This window comes from Hydra vulgaris, chromosome 08 (assembly GCF_038396675.1).
Source record: "Hydra vulgaris chromosome 08, alternate assembly HydraT2T_AEP".
NCBI lineage: Eukaryota > Metazoa > Cnidaria > Hydrozoa > Anthoathecata > Hydridae > Hydra > Hydra vulgaris.
Window position 1 is genome coordinate 18610001 of NC_088927.1, and position 25764 is coordinate 18635764.

General features: G+C 29.5%; 1 protein-coding gene across 1 annotated transcript in view; it reads left to right on the forward strand.

Annotated features, from left to right (window-relative positions):
* Nucleotides 1-25764, forward strand: part of LOC100214471 (DNA polymerase delta subunit 2) — a 38687-nt gene that overhangs the window by 10716 nt on the left and 2207 nt on the right. The window contains exons 5-6 of the mRNA XM_065803210.1: nt 15632-15721; nt 21393-21473. Of these exons, the coding sequence (XP_065659282.1) occupies nt 15632-15721; nt 21393-21473 (171 nt within the window). The remainder of the gene's footprint in view (nt 1-15631; nt 15722-21392; nt 21474-25764) is intronic.

Genomic DNA, 25764 nt, shown 5'->3' on the forward strand with positions numbered 1-25764 from the left:
AATATTTTTTTCTATAAATTGAATTTTTTTTGAGATTTAGAAACTCCACCTGATGCTCCCGCCATGGTGAAACTCCGAGTAGAAGATAAAAGTTAGATACGTGTTTTTTACTAAATATATATATATATATATATATATATATATATATATTTGTTATATATATATATATATATATATATATATATATATATATATATATATATATATATATATATATTTGTTATATATATATATATATATATATATATATATATATATATATATATATATATATATATATATATATATATATATAATTTATATTTTTATTCCTTTATATATATTAGGGGTGTCCACTATGCAAAAAATTTTCAAAACCACCCAAATTGAATTTTTTCCCATTCTAGTGTTTGTGTACAGTGTAAAAAAAAGTTTTACTAGATTTTAATGACTATTCTAGAGCCCCCTCAAAGCCCCTAAAGATAAGCCCCAATTTCCTGTTTAACCCATTAGTGCCTGAGTTTTTTGTTACATTTTATGATTTATAGAGCGTCCCATTTTTGGGGACGCTAGGCACGAATAGGTTAAAACAGTAGCACATTTTTGCATTGATTACAAATTTCATAAACAAGCAAATTAATATTATGATATTGACACAATTTAATATGTAATATTGACTGTTATAATTATTTTGCTGTTTCCTGTTTTAGTTAAATAAATTAAAACTGAAATGTTGACAAGAAGTGGTAAAGTTGTAGAAACTGAACTCAAGTCTTTGCCAACCAGTTCCAGTTGTTTGTCAGACACAACCGACCAGCCTTCACCGTCGTCATCATCATCAACAACAAGGCCTGTTACTCGTGCCTCTACTAAGTTTTGGTTAATTGGACACTCATCACCATCAATAACTGGTTCCAAACTACCCGATTGCAGACAGGTTTTGAAATTTTTCTTTTTTTACGACGCGATAAAGAAAATGTCCGAAATCATGTAACAAATCAAGAAATTGGCTATATAGTAATCGACGCTGTTGTAACTTTCTGGAACATGGCACGCATCAAGACAAAGACAAGACAAAATTCGGTGTTAGATCTTATGCGTCTCTGGAATGAGTGGAACCGCTTGTTGAAGAACAAGAATCGCGAAAGTGATGCTGGCGGAAAACGTGTTAACTTCTCGGCCAAGTTGGATAGTCTTTTTGATATTGGATCACCTGATGCCATACAGGAAATCATGAAATCCAGGCTACTGACTGCCCAAAAGAAAGATGATGTTGCATTCTATTTAGATAAAAAAAAAAGACAGAAAGGCGACCATGGACGGGCATGACAAAATCTTTGAGATTAAAGCAAAACTGAAAGAAGTCAGATATAATCGGAAAATCATACTTAGAGATGAAGAAAAAGAAAGAGTAGAAAAAGAAGGTAGACAGGATGATCAGGATGATGAGGACATGGAAGTTAATGACGAAGAACAGAATATTAATGAAAATATTGCTGTTGCTGAAGTAGATATCGGTTTAGGGTGGGACTTGAATTATGAACCTCCAATGAATAGATGATCAGAATTTGTTACTTTTCACCTCCCCAAAAGAATTATGCAATGCGAGGAAATCACTTCTGCAGCAGACAGGCTGATATTGTCTGATAATAAAACAACTATGATTGTGTTTGCTGTAATTAAAGCTGCTGGTGGAAACTTGGACGATTTTGATATCTCCAGATCAACATCTCGTCGAAGTAGAATGTTAAATTGACAGAGGATTGCTGAGAGTGTTATAGATAATGTGAGGCTCAACCCACCCCAGTTTGGTGCCCTTCACTGGGACGGAAAGTTGCTAAAAGACATACTAGTTGTGCAACATGAACAGTTAGCTGTGCTTGTGTTGAGTGCTCCAGAATACAGTGAGGGAAAATTGCTTGGTGTTCCCATTCTCGTTGATTCGAAAGAAGAGACTCAAGCAAATGCAACATTGGATCTCCTAGAAGCTTGGGATCTAAGTGACAATGTTGTGGCATTGGTATTTGATACCACTGCCAGTAATAGTGGCATTCGCAATGGTGCTGCTAAATTGATTGAAGAAAACTTAGGTAGAAAACTTCTCTATCTTGCCTGTCAACATCACATTTTTGAAATCTTTGTCGGAGCAGTTTGGAAGAAATTATTTGAAAGCATTTTTGGTCCAGAGAATAAATTCTTTGCTGAATTTAAAACTGCTTGGCTAGCATTGGATAAACAGTTGCCAATCGAAACTTTAGTTGTTGAAGGCACCTGGTTGCAAAACCTCAAAGAACAGACCATACAGCATTTGACACATCTACTTGCTAAGGAAGATGCTACAACATTTCTAAGAGATGACTATCGTGAATGTGCTGAGAACACACTGATCATCTTTGGGCAAACTCCACCGCGGGGTGTACACTTTCTTAAACCAGGAGCTATCCACCAAGCTCGGTGGATGGCATGTAACATTTATGCGAACAAAATGTTCATGTTTTCTAAACAATTGCCTTATGATCAGAGGATGGCGACCAAACTTTTTAGAATGAACAGATATCTTTCTCTTTTCCACACACCAGCTTAGACAAAAGCTAGCATTGGTGCTTATGCACCTATGAATGACCTGCAATTCATCCACGACGTGATGGACTACAAAGAAATAGACAAGGAAGTTGCTGATGTCATTCTTTCTAAAATAACCAATCACCGATGGTATTTGACAGAAGAGGTAGTTCCATTTGCTTTCTTCAGCAAACATGTTAGTTCCATTGTGAAAAAAAGATATGGCAGCCAAACTCTTGGAAATTCCAGTATGCGAAAATTTTCGTCTTGGTAAGCCAGTTTTTCGTCAAATCACTCGTCAAACAGGTTTGTCAAATCTTCTGGGACCTGAAACTCACTCATTGTTCAGCATTCTTGGCATCAATACAGATTGGCTTGCTAAACCAATTGAACAGTGGACAGAGCAACCAGGATACAAAGAAGCTGAAAAATTTGTTCGTACGGTAAAAGTTGTAAATGATACCGCAGAAAGAGGAGTTAAACTGATTTCAGAATTTGCCACCATCATAACCAGTGATCCAGTACAAAGAGAATGGTTGCTGCAGGGCGTTGAAAATCACAGGCAGCAATATCCTGATTTTGGCAAAAAAACTCTTGGACAATGAAACAACATTAATAACATTCAGAAAGACAGTCTTAATTTTAGTTTTGGGGTTCCCGTCTGATACTTTGACTATAACTGTTAACCAAAAATGCAGAACTAGCTTGGTTAAACTGGATAATTTAACATATATTATGCAAGCTGCTTTTGTTTGGCTTGATTTCTGTGATTTAATTTCTAAATACTTGAAAAATGAGATTCACAATAATTATTTCTCTGTGTTTTAACTAAAAAAGATACTGTTTTAAACAGGAAATTGGGGCTTGTCTTTAGGGGCTCTGAGGGGGCTCTAGAATAGTTATTAAAATTTGATAAAAAATTTTTTACATTATACACAAACACTAGAATGGGAAAAAATTCAATTTGGGTGGTTTTGAAAATTTTTTGCATAGTGGACACCCCGAATATATATATGATATATATATATATATATATATATATATATATATATATATATATATATATATATAATTTATATTTTTGTGTATATATTTATATAATTTATATATATATAAATTATATATAGTTAATTTATATATAAATATATATATATATATGATTTGTATTTTTGTTTATATATATATTTATATAATTTATATATATATAAATTATATATAGTTAGTATATATATAATTTATATTTTTATTTATATATATATTTATATAATTTATATATATATATAAATTATATATAGTTAATTTATATATAAATATATATATATATATATGATTTATATTTTTATTTATATATATATTTATATAATTTATATATATATATATACACACACTGCAGGCCAAAAGTTTCTGGATACTTGGATTTTGTTTAATTTTTTAATTAAAACTCCCATAATGATTTCAAAAAAAATCAAATATATTTATTTTATAAAAGATACATATAGTTACTATTTAAGAAAAATAAAAAGAAAAAAATACTAATAACACTATTATTATTAAACTGTCTTTTCGTCAAAAAATAACCCACAAGTTTTTATCACTTTTTTTTCGATCTGTGGCATCCTATTTATTAATTAATTTATTATTTTGGGTGTTATTGATAACCAGGATTCTTCTAATATCTGCCACAGGTGCTCTTTGGATGTTGGGCATTTTTGTCTGACCTTTTTGTCCAATTCTTCCACAGTAACTCTATTGGGTTCAAATCTGGTGATTTGGCCAGCCAGGTCATACTTTGAGGACACCATTATCCTCTTGTTCCTTTATATAGTTCTTACATAATTTTGAGGTGTGTTTAGGGTCATTGTCCTGCATAAAAACAAAACGACCAATAGTTCTTAAGCCAGAAGGTGTAGCATTGTTTTCTAGAATTGTTTTATATTGTTCTTTTTTCATAATACCCTCAATTTTAACTAGGTCACCTACACAAGCTGAAGAAAAACATCCCCATACCATAACTGACCCACCACCATGCTTGATTGTTGGCACTAAACACTCTTGGATCATTTTTTTTTTGTTATTCTTCTGATGTAAATTCTACCTCTTTGCCCAAACAGTTAAAATTTGGACTCGTCGGTCCATAGTACTTTTCCCCAGTCTTCTTCTGTCCGATTTTGATGGTCTATAGCCCATTGTAATCTTTTCTTTTTATTTCCAATTTGTAGCAATCGTTTCCTGACTGCTATACGGCCAGAAACTCCTGCTTGTTTAAGGCGTCGTTTCGTAGTGGTTAATGAAATAGATTTTGAATGACTTCTATTAAAGCCTGAAGTTATTTACGGGACCGTATGTCTTCGATTTTTTTTACTCATCAATATTATACTATTATCTTCTGCTTTTGTTGTCTTCCGTGGTCTACCAGATCTTTTTTTGTCTTCAAAAATGCCTGTTTCTTTCCATCGTTTGATGGTATCTTGTACAGTACTTCTGGCAACTTTTAATTTTTTGCAAATTTTACGAACTGAATAACTTTCTTTATGTAATGAATTTTTTCAGAACGTTTTGCAACCGTTAAAGGTTTTTTACCCATATTTTTAATTAAATAGTCGAATTATAAAATTTTAAAATTTTTTTCAAGATTTTTTAATGCAACCGTCATTAATACCAAATGAAAACTAAACAAAACTAAATATTTTTAATCATTTTAATCGGCTATCATTATATTATAAATATTTACTTCATGTTTCAACAAATAAATAACTTTAACAAGACCAAACTCTTAAGAGTAATGTAACACTATATATAAAGTTAAAATTAAAAAACAATTAAAAAAACAAACTTATGCTTGGTATTACTGACCTCAAACTTACATAAACACTTAAAATTAATAAGTTTAAGTATTATAAATTATTATTATTGATTAATTTAATGATACTGGATAGATTTTAGCTTTTTATATAAAAATATCAAGTGTCCGGAAACTTTTGACCTGCAGTGTATATATATATATAATTATATAAATATATATAGATTAATTTATATATATAGTTAACTTATATATATATATATGTGCATATATATATACACAGTACTGGAAAATTATTATGGACTTTTTAGTTTTTAAATAATAATCAAGTTTTTACTTCAAATCATAAAAATAAAGTTACAGACTATATATTTTATATATAGTCTTTAATTTTATTTTTATGTTTCATATATTGGTTTCACATCTGGTGAATTGCCAGGCCATTTGAGTACAGAGAATCCATCGCTTCAGAACCATATCATTAACAACTTACCTGTATAGCAATGAACACAATCCTGTTGAAATATAAAGTCCTTATTAGTGAACCAGTCTCTCTCTAATTCATCATTCCTTCCACAATATGTAGACGGCTTGTTCCATGGATATCGCTCCACATACCGTGATCTTAGTGGGCAACTTTATTGTTTTCTTAAGACTTCAGGCTTAAACTCCTCTCCAGGCCTTCTTTTGACTTTCTGGACTCTATCATTTAACATAGCAATTGTTGACTCATCTGAAAAAACTAACCGAACAAAAAAAAAATTAATGGAATTTAGTGACAATTCTAAAAATCCGTAAAATTTCTTCCAGTACTGTATATGGATTCCTATGTATTTGGATATGGGGAATTCAATTTTGATAATTTTTCTATAAAATGTTGATGTTTAGTTACTGTGAAACAGGTTTTTAAATTGCAGTTAAATTAAAAAATAATTTAAATTAAGGTTTAATTTTTGAAAAGTTGTAGACAATTATTAATATAAAATGAAATTTTATAAAGTAATAAGAAACCACAAGTAATATAACAGATAAAATTATCATCAACTTCCCAGGATTCCTGCGCCAGGAATGTATCAAAGTGGGAATGCCATAGTTGGAAAAACAATTAAAAAAAACTAATAAAACAATTAATAAATTTTTTTTTCTTTGGCACAAAAAACTTTCATACTATAACAAATGAAATTTTTCTTATCTTCAACAAGTTTCTCTGCCTTCATAATATCTTTCAGTAGATCATTAATGATAGCAGCAGTAGCAGTTAATGAAACACTCAATCTAACAGAGGCAATGGCAGCATTACTAATAATAAGGTAGTGTTGTTTAAAATAATTTTCTTGTTTTTCTAATGTTGAGTCCTCTTTGCTATCACTGAACATATTTACATTGGAATTATTATTTATTTTATCGTTGTTTATTATTATTATTGTTGTGGCAGTGGTGTAGTGGTAAAGTTCCAAGTTTGATCCCCACCACATCCCTGGTAGTACCGTGCTCAACTTGTTTCTCCGCACAGCAGCTTTGTTCGTCAAGGTTCCTGTTTTCGGAGTTATAGAGTTGAGAGAGGGTTATAACCACTATTAAGTAGCCACCTCATCTGTAGTGGCTTTCTCGGCCTTGAGGAGGTGAATATCAAATAAAATAAAAAAAATTTCCGTTGCAACATATTTTTAGTGCAAAATCTGATAGTAGATGAAATAAATGTTATTGATGACTCAAGCTTTTGGAGTTTTTTCTTGTTGTTGATTGAATTTTTGCTTGATCTATTGATCTGCATAAGCTTTTGAACCTAAGGTTGGCAGTTTCTTTAACATTATTCTAAACTTTAAACTCTTACATAGATAAAACACAACCTTGTTTTTTTTTTGCTGGGTTTTAATCCAAACAGTCTCTTTTTGTGGCAAATTTAAGTCACATTTGCAAAAACATTTAGCTCAGTCAACACAATTTTTTTTGCAAAGGGCATCGTTCTCTCCGCAGTAAACAATTCTGCATTTGCAAAAAGCAATGTCTGATATTTTATTAAGTTTATTTTTCCAGAGTTCTATGTTGGTTTTTTAGGCTTTGTGCTGAGCTATCTTGTAGAATGCAGATCTCTACTGAGTTATAGATCTCTAGCTTTAGTACTGCAAACTCTTTCAACACTGTTAGAAATAAACCATTGTTCTGCAATATTATGTGCAATATTAAAAAAATTGACATTAAATTTTCTATTTTGAATATAGTATAAAACTGAAAGATAAAAGTTCAAGAATATTAGGAATTAATTTGACTTAAATCTATAGAAGTTATCATCATATTTATAAGATATATTTGAATATTAACTAACACTTATGCACAAAATAGTATTTTAAATAACAAAAAACAATCTATTGTAATAAAGCATAAGGTTAGTCTATATAGTAAACAGTTATTATGTACATTTGTAACATAAATAGTCAACATTTAGGAAAAAAAAACAATATTTAAAAAAAAGAAAAACCTGGTAGAATTTGAATATGAATACATAACACTTTATGCAATTTACGCAGAAAAAAAAGTTTGCATATTATTCTGCATAATTTTTTATGCAGAGATAATATGCCATACTAACACGGAGGTGGTGGGGATCGAACTTAGAACTTCTTGCTTAAGAAGAAAGCGTTCTACTCTGCCATGCTAATCTAGAACACCCTTAGTGCAGAAAAAGAGATTTTTAGACATATGCCAAAAACTTTTTAATATTCAGCCAATGTGCTAATATATTAATATGTTCAATTTGACTTCGTTTTGACCTAATATCCTTTATATATATATACAGTGCACAAAATAACACAAGGTCAAAACAGCAATTTTGACCGCCTGGTCAAAATTGCTTTTTTGACCTCCCAAAATGAGTTCTTGTCAGTCAGCTATGACTGGTTAAAAGAGTCTTAGCAGTTAAAGCAACTTAAAAAATAAGCAATTACGAACAACCTGGAAATTTTGAAAATAGTAAATATTTATAGTATAAAATATTTTAGACTGAAATTTTTTGAAAATTTGTTTAAAATATATTTATTAATTTTGATAAGCTACTTTTAATTCACTTGGTTGACGCATATTTTATGACGTAAGCTATATCTTTATTTTTTACACATCTTTTGTTTCATAACATGGTAAAATCAACGGTTACCTTTTATATGCTTGATGAAAGTTTTTTTTTTATTATTATTTTCTGTTGTTAATTAAAAAAATTCTTCTTTGAATATTTTTTTTCTCTTTCAATTTTTTTATTACACTATTTTATATTAAATCTTTTAAAAAAAATTTTGCTACCTTTTAAGAAATCATTGCAGTGAACATTATTAATCTGTTAAGCAATTAAATTGAGTAATCAATAAAATGATAAGCGTTAGTAATTTTTTAAAACGTCTTTGTGGATTGTAAAGCATTAGCAAGGTATAAATTTTTTTATGTTCAAGTCAATAATTTTACAAAAATTAAATTGTATTTTATAAAAATTTAAACAAGTTGATTATAAGCTAAGTGTTCAAAAGTATTAAACATCTAAAATTACTTTGATGTTGACATTCCTTTTCTAATTATAACTATTTTAAATCTGCATGTGAGCTATTTCAAAACAATATTATGTCAACCTGTTAATTGGAACATTAATTACTTACTGTAAGACTTTGTTGTGAGATTTCTTTAAAAAAAAACGACGACTTGATTTAAAATTAAAGTCAAAAGTAATAATTTTATAGCATAAAGTATTTTTCTATTTACAAATTTAGTAAATATTATAATGCAAAAATTAAAACACCAAGAAAAGAAAGTTTAATTGACTGGCCAATAAAAGAAAATGACCGTCAAATCTATGTGTTAGCCAGTCAAATTGACACCTACCTTCGATTTTTTATTTTGTGCACTGTGTATATATATATTCACACACAGTTCTAGCGGGTAATTTATGGTTCAACACTAAGTACCCATTTCATTAACAATCCAATCTTCATTTTAGTTTTTACTGAATTAATTTGGGAAAATCTATAAATTTCAAATTTTGTTTTTCTTGATTAAACACAGCTTCAATTATGTTTTTTGATAAGTTTTTAATGTTTTTATCATTTATAGAATTTATGCCAGGAGTGGTTTTGCATAGTTTAAGATCAACTGACATTTCAATTAGAAATGGCTTAAAAATTAAATGGTTATTTTTAGTCTGAATTATGACATAATATTTGCCTAATCAAACCTCACTTGCAGTTATGAAACTCCGAAATAAAGCCACTTAAAAGAATGCAATTTAATGATTGTAATTGAATTTTCAAAATATAAATGGAGTGTTAACCAAGCAATAAATAGTCACTGTGCTAACATTAGTGTTATGCTAAAATTAGTTTTGAGTTTAAAATATTTATAAAAGTTGTATTTAAGTCTTTTCAGTTGCAGGCTTTATATGACAATGAATATAATTTTTTTTTGACAACATATTTTTTTGCATATTTTAATAATTTGTGCGTTTAAAAAAATCTGCTGATAAAACCCAACTAATTTAAAAAGAAAATTAAAGATACACAAATCATAAACTAAATAGAGAAATGAAATTAATGAATTATAAAATAAATAAAAACCAGAGAAAATAAAAGCATAAAAGTAATATATTTTTTAATTTAGTAAATTAAAAATTTAGTAAACTAAATTAATAGGTCGCACCTTATTAATTTAATTTAAAAACGTCTCAATACTTTAAAGTTAATTTTTCTTATATTAGTTAGTCAACCCTCGGAATTAAGAAAAATGACCTCAATCTTTTAGAGGTCAGCAAAAATATTTGATACAAAAGTCTTACCATAAAACATAGAAACAAGGTTGGCAATTTTTTGCTGACCTCAAACACTTTTAGGTCGACTTAGCTGAATGTCAACCCTAATTCCGAGGGTTGGTTAGTGTAGCGCTTAGGTTAGTTTACTGTTAAGGCGGCTTTCCACGGAGCGAATTAATTCGCGCGAAGCGAATATTTTCGCCAAGAATAACTCTGCGCATGCGCACAAAGATTTTTTTTATCGCTAGACGAAAAATTTCTCTTCGCAAAATAGTTGGATCGACTTCTACTTTTTTTGTAGCAAATTTTTTCGCTTGAAGAAAGGGCCAATCAGAACCTTTGAAATAAGCAAAAATGGCACATTCAGCATGTAAAAAAACAAACACAACAAAATTATAATGGCCGACAATAGTAACGCGTTTATTCAGTGGTTTAAAGAAAGAAATGTAAATGTTGATTTATTGGAAACTTTATTAAATGCTTCTCAAAATGAAGCTGCAATCATGAATGAAGAAGTAGTTGGTGAAGTAGACGAAAATAAAGAGAATGAAAGCGATAATTGTATGGCTGTTGAATTCGATATAGATAATTTTCTAGAAGCTGTTCGTGAGCTTCCAAGCTTATGGGATGTTAATCATCGCACATACAAAGACAGATTAGTGAAATTAAATTCGTGGAAAAAACTTGCATTGAAATTTTGTAAAGATGAGGACTTCCTTCAGAAAAAGTTAAAAAAATCTGAAAGACACACTAAAAAAATGTTTAGATAAACGTAACCGTATGACTAGATCAGGAGCAGCAGCCTCAAACTTACCAAAATGTAAGTTTTTTGATCAAATGTCATTTTTACATGAAAAAAGTGCGAACAAACCAACGGATTCTAATGTAGATGTTGTTCCAGATTTTGCTTCACCGTCATTCCACTCACAGTGTGGTATTTTACCATTAAGTCCAAGTGTCAGTAGTTGTAGCAGTGAATTAATTATAACTGAAAATCGAAAAAGATTAAGCTGTACAAGACCATCCATTCCAAAAAAAGCACGGATCAAAAATCAAAATGATGAGTCATTGTCACAATTGTCACAATCATTAGTAGAGTGTGACAAGATGATAAAAAAGTCAATGGAAGATGTCGAGGAAGATGAAACAACCCTATTTTGTCGAAGCCTTATTCCAATGATGAAAGAACTCCCAATAAAAGAAAACAGACGGGCCATGATAAAGATTAGAACGCTTCTTTTCAACATGAAGTATGGCGAGCATGAAGAAATTTAGAGTAAATTATAATATAAGTTATATAAATATACATATATATATATATATATATATATATATATATATATATATATATATATATATATATATATATATATATATATATATATATATACATGTATGTACACACTTACGATACTTATGTATACATTATTACGATACTTATATATACATGTATGTACACACTTACGATATGTATGTACACACTTACGATATATATATATATATACATGTATATACACACTTACGATAAAGTGTTTAGGTATATATTATTATATATATATAGGTTTATATTAGGTATATATTATTATTATTATATATATATAATAAATATATACATAAATATATATTATATATATATATATATTTATATATATATATGTATATATATATATATGTATATATATATATATGATATATATATATATATATATATATATATATATATATATATATATATATATATATATATATATACACTTACGATAAAGTGTTTAGGTATATATTATTATATATATATATAGGTTTATATTAGGTATATATTATTATTATATATATATATATAATAAATATATACATAAATGTATAAATATATTATATATATATATATATATATATATATACATATATATATATATATATATATATGTATATTATATTATATTATAACTTACTCTAAAAATCTTTTTATCATATCAGTTGTTAACTAACTTTGTCTTAATAAAATATCAGAATATAAAGTGTCGTAATGTTTTGACAAATAGTTGATAGCAACTACCCTTAAACTACATGGTTTACTATGGAGACTTTTTACCTTAAATTTATTTTTTTAAATCTACTTATGTATTTTATATTTGCTTTTCACCTAAATGTTTTTAAATCTACTTTTATATATTTTATATTTGCTAATGCCTTATTTTTATCTGTGTTACAGATACAAATAAAATAAATTATACGTAATAACATTCAAATGAATTTTTAAATGTTTATCAAGAGTATTAACATATATATTTAAATCCAGAAACTTTATGGAAATTATAGAAATTTACAGAAATTCTAGAACGCTTTAGAACTTTTTAAAAAAAATAAGAATTGACGTGTTAACAGTTTTTTAAAGCGATTTCTTTATGATTTTCTATTTACTAAGTCTAATTGCCATTCGAGTTCACCTTCTGGTGAATTGAAGTATTCTTTAAAGTCATCTCTAACTTGCTTTGCATCTTTTGAGTAGTTGTTAGAACCTGATGACAGTGGTTGCAGTGCAGCAGAACATGAATTATTTTGCCTCCAATCACCTGGTCTAAACCCAGCAGGACCGTCGATATCAGTGTAATTTGTGGGGCAGTAGAGATAATTGTTTGCTGACCTTTTTTTCATTAGAAAGTTGTGTAAGGCTACAATCGCTTGTGTAATTAAAATAACTTTTTCGAGATTAGCAATAATTGGTCTGCGAAAAATTCGAAAACGTGATGTAGCAATACCAAATGTATTTTCTATAACACTTCTGGCTCTTGAAAGTCTGTAATTAAATATTTTTTGTTTTAAAAGAATGTTTTGATTGGGATATGGTTTCATCATGTGCCTTTTTAAACCAAAAGCATCGTCAGCAACTAAAACGTACGGTAGTATTTTATCTGAGTTACCAATTTTTTCTGGATCAGGAATATTCAATTTATTATTTTCAATTGCATAACCAAGACTGCAGTTATTAAAAACACTACCATCACTCTGCCTTCCAGAGTCACCAATGTCTACCATAGTAAATTCGTATTTAGCATTACAAACAGCTAGAAGAACTATGCTATGCGTTTTCTTATAGTTAAAATACTCTGATCCGCTATTATGAGGAGCTTGCATAACAATGTGCTTGCCATCTATTGCACCTATAGCATGCGGAAAACTCCACATATTTTCAAATTCTTTTGCAATTGTTTTCCATTCTTGTTTTTCTGATGGAACGTGTAGATAGTTTCTCTCTTTCAATGAACTCCAAATAGCAGCACACGTTTCACTAATAATCCTACTGATAGTAGAAGCGCTGATTCTGTAACTTGCAGCAATAGTACACTGAGCATCACCTGTTACAAGGAATCTAAGTGTTACAGCCAACCTTTCACTAGGACTAACAGGGTCTCTCATGGTAGTTTTCTGTTTTACAATGACAGGTGCTACGAACGAAAGCAACTCTTCGTAAGTTGTTGGAGACATGCGAAAATACTTAAAAAAATATTCCTGGTCGTGTAAACGTAAATCCTGTACTAACAAATGAAACTCTCCTTTCTGTAGGCGTTCGGCATAAACTTTTCTCACCCAAAATCGTTTTTTATTCTTTTCTTTTTCTCTTTTCATTTGCATCATATTTAAAATAATTAATTTTCTTCGAACTAACAACAATCTTCTTTTCATCAACATGTTTTCCAAAAAGCGCGCTAAAAGTTACGCTAAATTTACGTGGAAATTAAAACTCTGGTTCAGCGAAAAATTAGACACGAATTAATTCGCTTCGCGCGAATTAATTCGCTCCGTGGAAAGCCGCCTTTACATTCATGAGGCACGACTTTTAGATTGGCGTTGTACAAGGCAGGGTGGTCAGCGGTCCTTGAAATCCTGGAAAAGTTCTGGAATTTGATAGAGGCTGGAAAAGTCCAGGAAAAACACCCTTTTTAATAATAATTTCTAGAATCCTGGAACATTTTTCTGAAATTATTCAATATTTTTTCTTAAATAGTTCAATATTTTGTTATCATGTTCAATATTTTGTTATCATTTTTTAGTAATATTTTGTTATCATTTTTTAGTTCAATATTTTGTTATCATTTTGTTTTACTTTTACAAAGTTATTATTAATTTTGTGTAGATTTATATTGAACTTGATATTGCGTTTACTGTAATGCAAAAAAAACATTTTGTTTAATCTTTCAGTATTAGTCAGTATTATTAAAATCTACTCAGTATTATTAAAATCAACTCATTATTTAGTCATTTTACATTTTCATATTTTACATTTTCAAATTTTTCATAAATCTGCATATTTTGTTTTTTTCTTGTCAAGAAAAGCATAATGTATCCTTAAAAAAAACCATAATTTTTCCTTGAAATTCCTGGAAATATCATGGAATTTTAAATTATTTATTGGCTAGCCACCCTGGAATGTTTAAATACTTTTAATGAATATATATATATATATATATATATATATATATATATATATATATATATATATATATATATATATATATACTTAATGTTTTATATCACATACTTTACCCTATATTACATATCTACATTACATACTCTACCCTACATTAGAAGTTTCTTTTTTTTTCTAACTTTTTTTAGTGTGTAGTTTAAAATTTTTTTAAATAAATTTATTGCAACAATTATTCATTTTATATGTTTATAAGTTTTTGTCAAAAAGCAAAACAAAAAAAAAAAAAACTTAAAAGTAAAATGACAATGACTTGTTTTAGAATTACACTATGGTAAAGAATTTATCAGAGTATGAAATTTACAATTTTTAAAAGATAAAATTTTTATGACTACAGTTCATAAAATGAATATAAAAGTAATAATGTTGACAAAAACAATTTTAAAAATTAGAAATTATTATAAAGTGAAAGTTGAAAAGTTTATTATGAAACTTTAATTCAAATGTATGAATATTTTTTGGGTCAAATTTCAAATCACTTTTCTTATTCCATTAGAAATTTCAAAGCTTCATAGAACCCTTTTATATATATATATATATATGTGTGTATATATATATATATATATATATATATATATATATATATATATATATATATATATATATATATATATATATATATATATATATATATATATATATATATATATAAAATTAGTAGAAAATCACTTAACAAATATTTTTTTCATTTAACACTGTTTTTCATCAATAAAGACTCATCAGAAACAATAATAAAGACTCATCAAATTTCTGATGAGTCTTTATTGATGAAACAGTGTTAAATGAAAAAAATTTTTGTTAAGTGATTTTCTACTAGTTTTCTAAAATGTTTTTTAAAGAACATTGAGCGCTTTATTCTGTAGAATACATTTTAAAGTTGTTTAAATATATATATATATATATATATATATATATATATATATATATATATATATATATATATATATATATATATATATATATATATATATATATATATTGTGCATGTGTGATAATTTCTAAAGAGTTTTATATTCTTTGAAAGGATCAATCTATTTTTAAAAAAGTTGTTCGATTAATCATAGCTGGTAACAGTCTAAGTAAAACAACTCAGGATAAAGAATCAGAGAAAGTTGTAAGATTTTTTTATTTTTTTTTTTGATATTTTTGTATAAATATATAACATTTGTATATAATTATATGATATTTTTAAAAAATTATTAGTTACATTTTTTGATATTTTTGTATAAATATATAACATTGCATTTAGTTATATATATATAAATATTTTTTAAGTATAAGTATATTAGAAATAATGTTTTAGATTGTTCATATTAAATTTTTTTATATTAAGATAATTCCTAGGTTCCTTCTAAGTTAACAGGTTCTTCACACACAGGTTCGTCACAGGTGTAGTAGTTATTAGGAGTTGACTTTTAAAATAGTTTTAACTAAATAGTTAGATTTTGGAATCTAGCAGTTCTGGAAGTCATTTTTAGAATCTGGCAGGCCTGGAAGTCATTTTTAATATCAGCAGGCCTGGAACTCATTCTGCTTTTAAAGTCATATGTATATTAAAAAAATTATTAAAATCATTGGTTTAATTTTCTGACTGAAGGACCAAACAAGACTCCATAAATATTGAAGATTTTTTGAAAGTTATTTTAAGTCAGATCAGGTTATCCTGCTACTAGTAACATGTAACCCAGTACAATCTGCTTCATATCCTGCTGCCTTGTAGGATACGCCTTTTTAGGCAAAGGCTAGGAGATGCCAACTCCGACTTAAAACACACCCTGCCTTGGGGCTCTTGGTTGAGTAAAGGCTAGAGATGGTGTTTCGAATAAAATACTCATCTTAAGCAGATGTTAAATGCACCCGGCTACTGTCTTGTAGAAGGCCTCCCAGGCAAAGATTTAAGGGGTAAACAGATTCTATCTGTTGACCAGCCTCGCACCCCTTCTTCATCTATTAGGCTGGTGCCAATGTATTTTTAATACATTGTTTCCAGTTTAGGATGTTGAATGCTGGATCTTCTTGAACTCTGTGGTAGCTCTAAGAGAGACTGATTCCATCAACAGCTGAAAAATATCAAAGTATTAGCAGTGCCATGTTGCGCATGGATGGTGTCCCTGTTAGTACTTTTAGTGTGCATTGCGGAGGCCACATTTGGAGCACTTTGTTACGGGTTAGGGTTTATTAGTAGTAATGAGGCAATTGCTTGGGCTATTAAACAGTGTACTGAGTACTATCTATGCTTTGAGTCAAGTTCTTCAATCTAATTTAAAAATGAATAAAGTACCAAAAACTATAAAACACAAAAAACCATCACCAAGTTCTCTAAACCTATCATTCACTAATATTCGTGGTCTTCGAAGTAACTTTTCTTCTGTTGAGTCTTATCTCTTGCAAAGTTCACCAGACCTACTTGCTCTTTGTGAGACTAATTTGAGTTCAGCTGTCTCATCTTGTGATCTTAGTGTTGATGGTTATCTTCCTTTAATTCGTAAAGACTCCAATAGTCACATGCTTGGCATGGGCATTTACATTCGTAAGAATTCACCCATTTGTCATGAAACTAGGTTTGAATCCACAGACTATTCTTTCATGTGCTTTCGTTTAGCACCACTTCACTCTATTGCCTTTCTCTTTGTTCTCTATCGCTCTCCTTCATCTCAAGACTGCACTCTTCTTGATGTTATTTCTGATCACATTTGACCAAGCCCTCTCTCTTTATTCATCAGCTAATATAGTTGTTGTCAGTGACTTTAATGCTCACCATTCTGAATGGCTTGGCTCTAGTGTCAGTGACTCTGCAGGCATTAAAGCCCACAACTTTTGCCTTTCTCAATCCCTAACTCAAATAGTCAACTTTCCAACTCGCTTTTCTGACAACCCGAATCATCTACCTTCTCTACTCGACTTATGTCTTGTTTCTGATCCTAGTCAGTGCTCAGTTTCTCCACATTCACCCTTAGGTGCTTCTGATCACAGTTTGATCTCTCTAAAACTAATATCTCATTCTTCTTCATCACCTGAATCCCCCTATTATCGAACCTTTTACAACTACAGTAAAGCTGACTGGGACTCTTTCCGTGATTTTCTTCGTGATGGCGCTTGGGTAGAAATCTTTTTTCTTCCTGTTGACAAATGTGCTTCTTACATAACTTTGTGGATTCAGGCTGGCATGGAATCTTTTGTTCCCTCTCGACAATTCCAGGTCAAGTCTCACTCTCCGCCACGGTTTTCCTCACACTGTGCTGCTGCGATTGCCAATCGAATCTGTTACTTCCATATTTATCAGCAAAACAATTCTCCAGAAAACAGACGTCTGTTTATTACTGTTAGAAACAATTGTAAAAAGGTTTTGTCTAACGCCAAAACCCGCTATTCAGGTCATGAAATCTCGTATCTTATCTCAAAAATTAGGCTCTCGTGACTTCTGGAGAATCTTTAATAATATCAATAATAAGGGCAAATCTTTAATTTTACCTCTCTTGTATGGTTACCTCACCTAAAGTCAAAGCTGAATTGTTTGCTAAAAACTTTTCATCAATATCATCTCTTGATTCCACTAGTTGCGTTCTACCTGATATAGTTGTCAAACAGGTTGATCCATTGCTTGACATTCATATCACTCCAGCTTCTGTATCTAAAGTGATTTCCTGCCTAGACTCTTCTACAGCTTGTGGCCTGAACAACATACCTGTTATTGTCTTGCAGAAGTGTTCTCCGGAGCTGTCATCTATACTCTCAAAACTATTCAACAAGTGCTTATCAGAGTCTTGTTTTCGAGCCTGCTGGAAAGCGGCATCTGTTATCCCTATCTTCAAAAATTCTGGAGAGCGATCTGATTTGTCTAACTACCGTCCCATAAGTCTTCTTCCTATCATAAACAAGGTTTTTGAATCTCAAATTAACAAACACTTAATTTCTCATCTTGAATCTAATAACTTACTTTCTGACCATCAATATGGATTTCGATCTTCTCGTTCTACAGCTGATTTGCTAACAGTAATAACTGATAGGTTTTATTGTGCATTAGATAAAGGTGGAGAGGTTAAGGCCATCGCTCTTGACATTTCAAAAGCTTTTGATAAAATTTGGCATGCTGGTCTTCTCCATAAGCTTTCTTCTTATGGTGTATCCGGCAACATCTTTAAGATTATTGAATCCTTACTTACCAATCGTAGTATAAAAGTTGTCCTCGCTGGACAGCACTCTTCTTCTTATTCTGTAACTTCAGAGGTTCCTCAGAGTTCTATCCTAGGCCCTATACTTTTTTTAATTTACATTAACGATCTTCCAGATATTCTCACATCAAAGGTGGCATTGTTTGCTGATGATCCTACCATTTATTCTTGTCGTGATAAGAAACCAACACCCTCCGATTGCTTGGAGGGAGCATTTGAGCTTGAAAAGGATCTCACTTCTGCTACAACATGGGGCTCACAGTGGCTGGTGAACTTCAATACAGATAAAACTCAATTTTATTCAGCTAATTGTTATCGCAATAATTTAGATCTTCCTATATTTATGAACGGTGATGTACTCAATGAGTCATCCACTCTTCATCTTCTAGGATTAACTTTTACTTCCAATCTTTCTTGGAAACCATATATCAAATTAGTTGCAAAGTTAGCATCTGCTAAGGTTGCATCTCTTTATCGAGCTCGACACTTTCTTACTTTGGATTCTATTCTCTATCTCTATAAATCTCAAATCCGGCCTTGTATGGAATACTGTTGCCATATCTGGGGCGGATCCTCTAATGATGCCCTTTCTCTTTTAGACAAGGTGCAAAAATAAAATGCATTGTTAACATAGTTGGACCTGCTCTTGCAGCCAACCTCCAACCATTATCACATCGTCGTAATGTTGCTTCTCTTTCTCTTTTCTACAAATACTATAATGGGCACTGCTCTAAAGAGCTAGCGTCTCTTGTGCCATCTACTAAAATTCATTCTCGTGTTACTCGTCATTCAATTAAGTATCATCCTTTTTCTGTGACTGTTCCTAAGTGCTCTAAAAATGCTTATTCGTCTAGTTTTTTTCCTCGAACATCAGCTCTTTGGAATTTGCTTCATTCATCTTGCTTTCCTGATTCATATAATTTGCAATCCTTTAAATTTCAATCGTTTTCTTGCTCTGCAATCTTCATCTTTTTTCTTTCAGTAACTTCCAACTTTAATTAGTTGCTGCTTGCAGCCTTGTAGAAAGCGAAGATGTTTAAATAAAAAAAAATTTTATTCTTTTGTACAAGATTATTATTTTTATATGTTGTTTATTGTATGGAATAGCAATACTTTTCTAGGTTTTTTAATGTTGTATTTTTTAATATTGTTTTTTTTATATTGTTTTTGATATTGTTTTTTAAATTTGTATTTTTTAATATTGTTTTTTACACCTACTTATAGCTCTCAAGTTTTTCTTTTTTAACAGCTTTTTCCTCCTTTTTTTAGTAATTTTTGTTACAATATCAATAATATACAATCATCTCTTATAGTCTATCTAATATCACAATATAGTCTTTTGAAGTTCTTTTTTTTCAGCTTCCTTGACAAACAAGGCATTTAAAAATAAAAATCTACTACTTGACCACCATACTTAATTACTGAACCATATACCTAATTACTTAATCCTAAGATCCATGAATTCATGTAATCTACAATTTATTATGGTGATCCCAATCTTTGATTGATTTGGTGATCCCAATCTTTGATTGATTTGGTGATCACAATCTTTGATTGATTTGGTGATCACAATCTTTAATTGATTTGGTGATCCCAATTTTTCGATTTCACTTTGAAATAAAGATAATAAGATAATAAATAACAAATAAATAATAAGTAACAAATTTTTAAAGAATTTTAGTAATAATATATAATTAGTTTTATAAAAATGATAAAATCATTTATAAAATTAGATTTTTTTTTTTTTAAATCAAATTATCTTTTTTTTAAATTTATTAGTTTGTAAAATAGTAATGTTTAAGATGTTAATTGTAATGTAATTTATTAGTTTCAAAATAACAATGTTTTAAATATTAATTGTAAAATAATTGTTTATTAAACTACTTAATATTACTAAATTATACCTGACACCCTAACACCCTAATTGGCAACCTAACACCATGACAAGCTAACTAATGTTTTTTTTTTTTTTAATCTATTTTTTTTAACCATAAATTTGAAAAATTACAAGCTCATTTATATTTTTACAAACTTAGGCACAGTGTCAATAGTTAAAAACTAGTCATTGGAGTGACACCTTAAAAAAATAAAAAATAAAACAAAAAATAAACAAACAACAAAAAGTAATAATAAAGTGACCAAAAAAAAATCAATAAAATGAAGAAGAATATTTAAAAAAGCAATGATCAAAAAGAAAACTAAAGTATATTTAAATATTATAAGACAAAAAAATATGAAGTCACTTAAATAATAGCAACAAATACAAAATGTAACAATAATAAAGATTATCAGCAATAACACCATAAAAAAAATATATAAAACCAATATAAACAATACATAGAAATATACTATAAAAAACACACAAAAATACATGACATAAACAATACACAAAAATACACAACAATATAAACAATGCAAACAACATAAATTAATAAAACTTGTGAACTATTTTTTTTGTTTTCTTTTAATATTTTAATGTTTTTTATTATCGCATTTTTTATTTTCAAATGTCACAAGTGTATTTTTTAAATTCCAATACCAATTAATAAATTACAAGAATTGTTAATACTAATAGGAGCTTTTTTTATTAGGCAAAGTATTTTTTATTTTTAGGCAAAGTATTTGCAGAAACGTATCCAAGCAAAAAGTGTGGAGGCCGTGAAACAGCTTGATGACATATTAATGCAATTAGGTGTGAGTAAGTTTTGTATTGTTTAAAAGTTTTTTCAAAAAGTTTTAAGAGTTTGTTTTTTGAATTTAGTCATAATGATCTGCATAAATAAAGATCCAGATTTAATAATTTTAAACTTAAAGTATTACAGAAAATGTTATTTTGAAATTCATCATTCGAACTTATTATTTATGATACTTTTAGTATAATTTTTTTAACATTACTTTTTAATTATTTGAATTTTTTATTATTACCGTTGCATTTTTATTATTCACATTACTTTTTGATCATTACTTTTTATTAAGTTAGTAGCCTGGTAACTAATCTTACTTAATATTTTCAATGATTTAATTATCATGAAGTTTGAAAAGTTGATTATTGAAATAGTTTTCAGTTAGTAAAATTATTAGAGATGTCACGAATATTCTCTTTCGCTATTTGGCCTATTCAGCTAATTTACTTACTATTTTGTATTCAGCTAAATATTCCAAACTATTCAACCGCATACCAGATTGTAATGGAAAAAACACATAAAAATTGATTACATATAACTACAGGGTGTCTGCCAGATCAGGGAAAACAAGGAAAGTCAGGGAATTCAGATATCTGCAAAAGAATCAGGGGATAATCAGGGAAATTAGGTTAAATTTTAAAAAAAATCAGGGAAATTGGCTCTTCATCATACTTACATAACTTAAGTAAGTTGTATATGGTACACGTAATATAAAATTTTATTTGGCAGTTTTATCAACTTTTCCTGATATTATTGTTTATATTTTTGCAATTTTTCAAAATGAATCATGGTCTATTTTTGTGAAGTTGAATTTGGGTAACTTTAAATTAAATCAGGGAAAACAGCTAGAAGATCAGGGAAATAACAGGAAACAAGTAAAATTAAAAACGAATTTTTAAGACCAAATATTTTTATATGTTATTAAAACAAAAATTTTGCAATAAAATTTTTTCTGATATTTCTATTTTATTTTATTAACATTCGGCTGTATGCGTGTGTAAAAAATAAAAATAAATAATAATAAAAATAATATGCAATAAAAATTCCGGATGAGGCGGGTCTCAAACCACAGACATTCCGTTTACAAAGTCAATACCTTATCCAAATAAGCTAAATGCGCATATATGTAGGAAAACAATTAATATACTTATTTTAAAAATTATTATTCTTCTTTCCATATAAAAAATAAACTTAATTAAAATTAACTAAATTAATTGACTTATTGCAAAACTAATTATTGAATATTGTATTAACATCAATGTGTGCAAAATTTGAAGAAAATCTATCATTAGGAATTGACTCAAAAGTTGATTGCAAGATTTGATGCTCACAGAGACGAAGAGTTAATAAAAGCATTGGGAAAAAATCAGGGAAATCTATCTTAAAAGATTGGTAGACACCCTGTTTAAATTTTTTTCTTAAAAAATTAATTAAAACATGGATGTGTGTTAAATTTTACAAACTTGTAGCAGGAAAACTTTTGAACCCAGTTTCTTATTTAAATTGTAAATATGCATTAACACGATAAAAGCAAAATCATATTTTATTATCAACAAAAGCATAAAAAAAAACATTTTTCAATATTTTTCTATTTTAGAAACACAATAAACTTCTTATTTTATGAAGTCTTTTTGGTGTCTTTATCTTCTTAAATAGAATACTTTTTCAGAGATTCAATCTGACTGACAAAACATTCTTTATCATAGATAAATTTTATGACAACTCCAACATTGTATTTAGCTTTATCTTCATAAACAATTTGCATTCAATTTTGTTAAATGCAATAGCAGAGATGATAAAAAAGTGACCTGAGCACTAGGAAAATTACTGTTTATTGAAAAATTCTGAACTAAACAAGAAATGGCTAAAAACCAAAAGTTCACCCAAGTTCTTTCACCAGAGTGAAAAAAAAGTTGAAAATAGGTATTCCACACCAAATCAATTCGGAAAATATGATAGAAAGCAAGTAACAATATTGAGGTTGGATAGATGTATTATCAACAGTGATTGTAGGTCTTCATGAAAGTTTCTCACAATGATAATGGTTTGGGGAGCCATTTCTGTGCAAGCTATTTGCAGGCTCTACATATAACAAAAAACTATGAACAGTCAACAACATATTACAATAATTGAAACACACCTAATTCCACAAATCAAAGACTGGTTTGGTGATAGTTCCTGCATATTCCAACATGATTTTGCCCCATGCAATGACAGATTTTTTCATGGCATGCCATTACAGATTTTTTCATCTCTCTCGGTTGTGCTGTAAGATGAGATTCATGAGATATCAGTTACAATAAATACTCAACTGACAGAAAGACTCATTTGTGTATTGTTCCATTCCGTGACGATACTAAGTTTTGTAAAACTTTTAAAACAAAATTTTGTAAAACATTCAGCCAAGGTACAAAACCTTATACAACAAAATTTTTGTAAAACTTTAAACTGAGGCATGCCAAGAATAGTACAAGCTCTGATTGATTCCAAAGGTCACGTCTTAAAGTGCTTAGGATATAAACTATTGTATTGTCTTAAAACAATTGTAAGCAAACTTTTTGTGTACTGTTCAATATAACTTTATGAATTATTAAGCAAAGTTGCTATAAATTTTTCAGTTCTGTTTTTATATATATATATATATATATATATATATATATATATATATATATATATATATATATATATATATATATATATGTATACAGTATTGGACAAAACATTTGCAACCAACATCGAACATGGCTAAAAAGTGTTCCTAATTTTACATGTCTTAAAAACGAAACGAACTTTACCACAGCAAACAGTTCAGGAGTCTGGAGTCATAGCATGCTATGACATGAGCAATCAGCTGACAGGTGACAGCACACAGGCAGAATTTCGTTGACAAGTGCCATTTTGCAGCTGACAAAACAAGTGCAACTTTTTTGGTTTGTTTCATTTTCTTAAGTCTGGTCCGTGTCAACGTCACGGAAGTCTTTATTAATTAAAGGAAGTATCCAGAAGTTTCCAGAAGCATGCAGAAGCTTCCAGAAGTTTCTAGAAAAAGCATTTGTAAGCATACATTAGCATCCAGAAATATCCAGAAACATTCAGAAGCATCCAGATGCATCCAGAAGCTTCCAGAAGCATCGAAAAGAGGCAGAATCTTCCAGAACAGGTTCACACAGGTTCATTTTACTATATAAGAGACATGTAAATCGACATGTAATTCAGTCAGTATATGGAAGTCAATCAGTCAGTATTATCAAGACAGTTTATCGAAGTGAGTTTTATCAAAGTGTTTTATCGAAGAACATCAATACAAGAAGTGAAATACAACAAGTGTTTCATTACATCAATACAGTCCACATCCAACCAAGACGTTGTGTTCCACAGAGCATTATTGTATCATCACAAGGTAAATGTAACACGGTAAGTCTTGAGAAGCGTGATTATTTATTTTTATTATTTTTATGACTTCAAGTGCAAAAATGGCTCCCGACAGTCGTGGATTGGAACTAAGAAAGAAAATTATTGGCGATTGCGTAAGTGGAATGTCACAAAAAAGTATTTGTGATAAATATCGCGTGAATAAATGGACCGTATCAAGACTATGTTCCAAATATCGTTCTACGGGGAAGTTGGCAGCAGATAACAAAGGTGGAAGACCGCGTTCCACCACTTCTAGAGAGGATTCTATGATCTTCAGATCTGTCAAGAAGGATCCCTGGATATCATCAGTCGAGATACAAAAGCAATTAGAGCTGCCTGTATCGGACCGAACAATCAGACGATGTGCTGTTGAAGTTGGATTGTTTTCTCGACGCCCTGCAAAGAAACCGCTGATTTCACTAAAAAACCAGAAGAAAAGACTCCTGTTTGCTACATCTCATATTGACTGGAATGTGCAGAAATGGCGAACTGTCCTGTTCAGTGATGAATTGAAGTTCAACATCATTGGGAACGATGGCATTTGCCGTGTATATTGACCGGCCGGAAAACGCCTCGATTTAGGTTACTGCCATAAGACAGTGAAGCATGATGGAGGCAATGTAATGGTCTGGGGGTGTTTTTCTGCTAATGGTCTAGGTCCAATACATCGAAATGATGGAATAATGGACCGTTTCATGTATAAAAACATCCTGAAAGATGTTACAACGATCCGAAACACACTGCAAAAGTAGTCAAGCAGTGGTTTCAAGACAACCACCTATCGGTGATGGATTGGCCGCCTCAATCTCCGGATCTCAACCCTATCGAGAACCTGTGGGATATCGTCAACCGCAGAAATAATCGTGAAGGTGTTTGTAATAAAGATC